This window comes from Bidens hawaiensis, unplaced genomic scaffold, assembly GCF_021521415.1.
Source record: "Bidens hawaiensis isolate Kalapana, Puna unplaced genomic scaffold, B.hawaiensis_p1.1 tig00031512_1, whole genome shotgun sequence".
Taxonomy (NCBI): domain Eukaryota; kingdom Viridiplantae; phylum Streptophyta; class Magnoliopsida; order Asterales; family Asteraceae; genus Bidens; species Bidens hawaiensis.
This window is the reverse complement of record NW_027495327.1, coordinates 31,107-34,497: the sequence shown is the minus strand read 5'-3', so window position 1 is coordinate 34,497 and position 3,391 is coordinate 31,107. Positions and strand designations below refer to the sequence as shown.

The 3,391-nt window shown below is 38.6% G+C and overlaps 1 protein-coding gene across 1 annotated transcript; it reads right to left on the bottom strand.

The window, feature by feature from the left end:
• Positions 1 to 2,624: 2,624 nt before the first annotated feature.
• On the bottom strand, positions 2,625 to 3,190 carry LOC143582274 (late embryogenesis abundant protein At5g17165-like). Its single transcript, XM_077064880.1, has one exon. It carries the CDS (start codon positions 2,985 to 2,987, stop codon positions 2,625 to 2,627), a length of 363 nt encoding a protein of 120 aa, XP_076920995.1. The 5' UTR covers positions 2,988 to 3,190.
• Between the last annotated feature and the right edge of the window lie 201 nt (positions 3,191 to 3,391).

Genomic DNA, 3,391 nt, shown 5'->3' with positions numbered 1-3,391 from the left:
GCTCTATTGCTTGCCATTCTAATCATCCATACTGTTTTTCGAGGACATTCTGCTTCATTCCAACCATATCAAGGTAGTAAATTCATGCTTAATTTTGTTGTTTCTATGGATACATATTTAGGTCAAATTGCAATGTTAGTTGAGAAAATTGATTCAGAACTCAATTTGCAATGGTAGGAACTGTTTTTTCCGGTAGAAATAGAATGCTTAGAAAGCTGCAGTTAGCGCCACCACCACCGAGGCTAAAGGAAGCTCCACATTATAAACCAAAACCAATTCCACCTCGACCTGGACCTCCACCGCCACCGCCACCATTAACGCCACAGATCGGCCACATAGCTTCAAGTTTCCATACACGACCTTGAATTCAAGTCGCTCCACCACCAAAGGGACGTGCTTAAAGCTCATCAAACTCATAGTATTTGAATTCAACTGTGTTTACTTTTTAGATGCAATAATAATAATTAATTTACCACAAGCTTTAACATCTCATCTGATCAATCTTTCCTTGTTTTAAATTACTATAGCTTACATATATTATATTGGTTTTTATTAATCCTAATTATTATATTTTGGTGGTTGTCGGTCCCAACTAACGAATTGGCAGAAAACGATCCCATCTTTTAGCGTATTGGTTTCCAACGGTCTGCGACTAACAAAATCCTAACGTCATTACTTGTAGGTCGCCGGAATACTCTTTTGGCCGGAAAAGTCATATTTTTCACCGAAAAACTCAACCTGAACACAGCTACCACCACCAACTAACTCGCCACCATCACCAACTAATTCCGATGATGGCTCTAGGGTTCCAGAGACCTCAATAACTGGAGCTTTAACTAAAAAAAAGTTCGTAAAGGTCCGATTCAAGGTCATGAAGATGTTCGGTATGGAATGTTGGGTTCGCCAAAAAAAATTTTGAGTTTTCCGGCCAAAAAAGTTATTTCCAGCGACCTGCAACTAACAGCGTTAGCATTCTGTTAGTCGCTGACCGTTGGAAACAAATATAATAAAAGGTGAGATTGTTATCAGCCAATTTGCTAGTTAGGACTGGCATCAACCAAAAAATAATAGGAGCTTTAACTAGAAAAAAGTTTCTAAAGGTCCGATTCAAGGTCATGAAGATTTTCAGTATGGAATGTTGGGTTCGCCAAAAAAAATTGAGTTTTCCGGCCAAAAAAGATTTTTCCGACGACCTGCAACTAACAGCGTTAGCATTCTGTTAGTCGCTGACCGTTGGAAACAAATATGATAAAAGGTGAGATTGTTATTAGCCAATTTGCTAGTTGGGACTGGCATCAACCAAAAAATAATAGGAGCTTTAACTAGAAAAAAGTTCCTAAAGGTCCGATTCAAGGTCATGAAGGTGTTCGGTACGGAATGTTGGGTTCGCCAAAAAAAATTTTGAGTTTTCCGGCCAAAAAGTTTTTTTTCCGGCGACCTGCAACTAACAGCGTTAGCATTCTGTTAGTCACTGACCGCTGGAAACAAATATGATAAAAGGTGAGATTGTCAACCAAAAAATAATAGGAGCTTTAACTAGAAAAAAGTTCCTAAAGGTCCGATTTAAGGTCATGAAGATGTTGGGTTTGTCAAAAAAAATTTTGAGTTTTCCGGCCAAAAAAGTTTTTTCCGGCGACCTGCAACTAACAGCGTTAGCATTCTGTTAGTCGCTGACCGTTGGAAACAAATATGATAAAAGGTGAGACTGTTATCAGCCAATTTGCTAGTTGGGACTGGCATCAACCAAAAAACAATAGGAGCTTTAACTAGAAAAAAGGTTCCTAAAGGTCCGATTCAAGGTCATGAAGATGTTCGGTATGGAATGTTGGGTTCGCCAAAATTTTTTTTGAGTTTTCCTGCAAAAAAATGTTTTTTACGGTGACCTGCAACTAACAGCGTTAGCATTCTGTTAGTTGCTGACCGTTGGAAACAAATATGATAAAAGGTGAGATTGTTATCAGCCAATTTGCTAGTTGGTACTAGCGTCAACCAAAAAATAATAGTTACAATTAATGAAAACCATACACCTTAATATATCTATTTTATAAAAGTTAACTAATATCATCTTTAAAAAAAATCAAAATATCAAGTATGTATATCAAAGTATCTGTCACTAAACTAGGTTTTGTTTTTTAGTATGTTACTTTGTTGTATGCTTATTATGTAAGACACGAATTAATATATTGGTTTAGTTTCGGTGCTTCAATCGGTATCAGCTAAATTCACATTCACTTGTAGCCGCATAGGGTAACAACCGATATTCACACATCGCTTTAAATATAGTTTTTTCTATCATTAGCTACCAATTATTTTGTGTGTTGACTTTTTCAGGTTCGTTGTTACTACTTTTAGAAACATAATCAGTACTGATCGTGTTGATGCCTATTAAACCAATGCGGTGGGTTTTGCTACCTAGTTATTTTTACCAACGTATACCCGCTATACCCCCTTTGCCTACTAGAAGATTATCGACTTTCATGCAATTTCGATAAAATGAAAACACATATTCATGATGTTTCTTGATCGTTCCAAGGATAAAAGACATGAGATGAAAACAAAGCAGGATACAACATACAAGACAACATCAAATATATAGTAAATACATATAACCACTACCATCTCAACTAATCAGCAAAAGGATCAACCGGAGGTATCTCGCCTGTAAACGACTCGGGCGGAGGCGGTTCCAAATCCTCTAGCGGTCGAAAAAACGCCTTCTCATCCAACACCGTGTCCTCGGTGGCACATGTCACCGCGGGCTCCTCCGAGTTCTGTTCACTCGCGGGCAGAAATACTCCGGTGTCCGGATCAGGCTCCCAATACTCTTCGGGTTCATGCAAGATGTCTTCAACCGGAGGACTAGCCTCAACCTCCTCCTCTACTTCCATCTCGTAAAGGGAATCGTGTAGTTTCCGCCTGCAAATGGAGGCGGTACGAGATGTGGTTAGGGTGCGGAGATGGTGGTTTACGACGAGCTTTGAGGCCATGGTGAGTATGGTTGTTTGTGGTGTACGGACATGAAGAGATAGATACGTGTTGGTTATATAGTGGAGGTAGCATAGGGCTATGACCGACTTTGGTTTTTATATATTAGAATTGTGACACCTCCACCTTAACGAACCTTTTTTTTTTTAATTTTATTTCATCAATTTCGAAACGTACTTTTTCTTATCCACGTGATTATGATTTGATTCAAAGTTCAGGTAACATCCAATGTATTTGGTGTTGATTTATACGCCAAAGCTATTTGGTTTGGGGGGTCATAGTGAAATATTCATCATTTTGGAATGCTTTTGGGCTACATAGTTCGGTCTTTAGTAGGAGATGTTGATTTCACTTTTTTTAGAAGGTGGGTGGCCCAATAGTTTTGGTATGATGGACGATCATGATA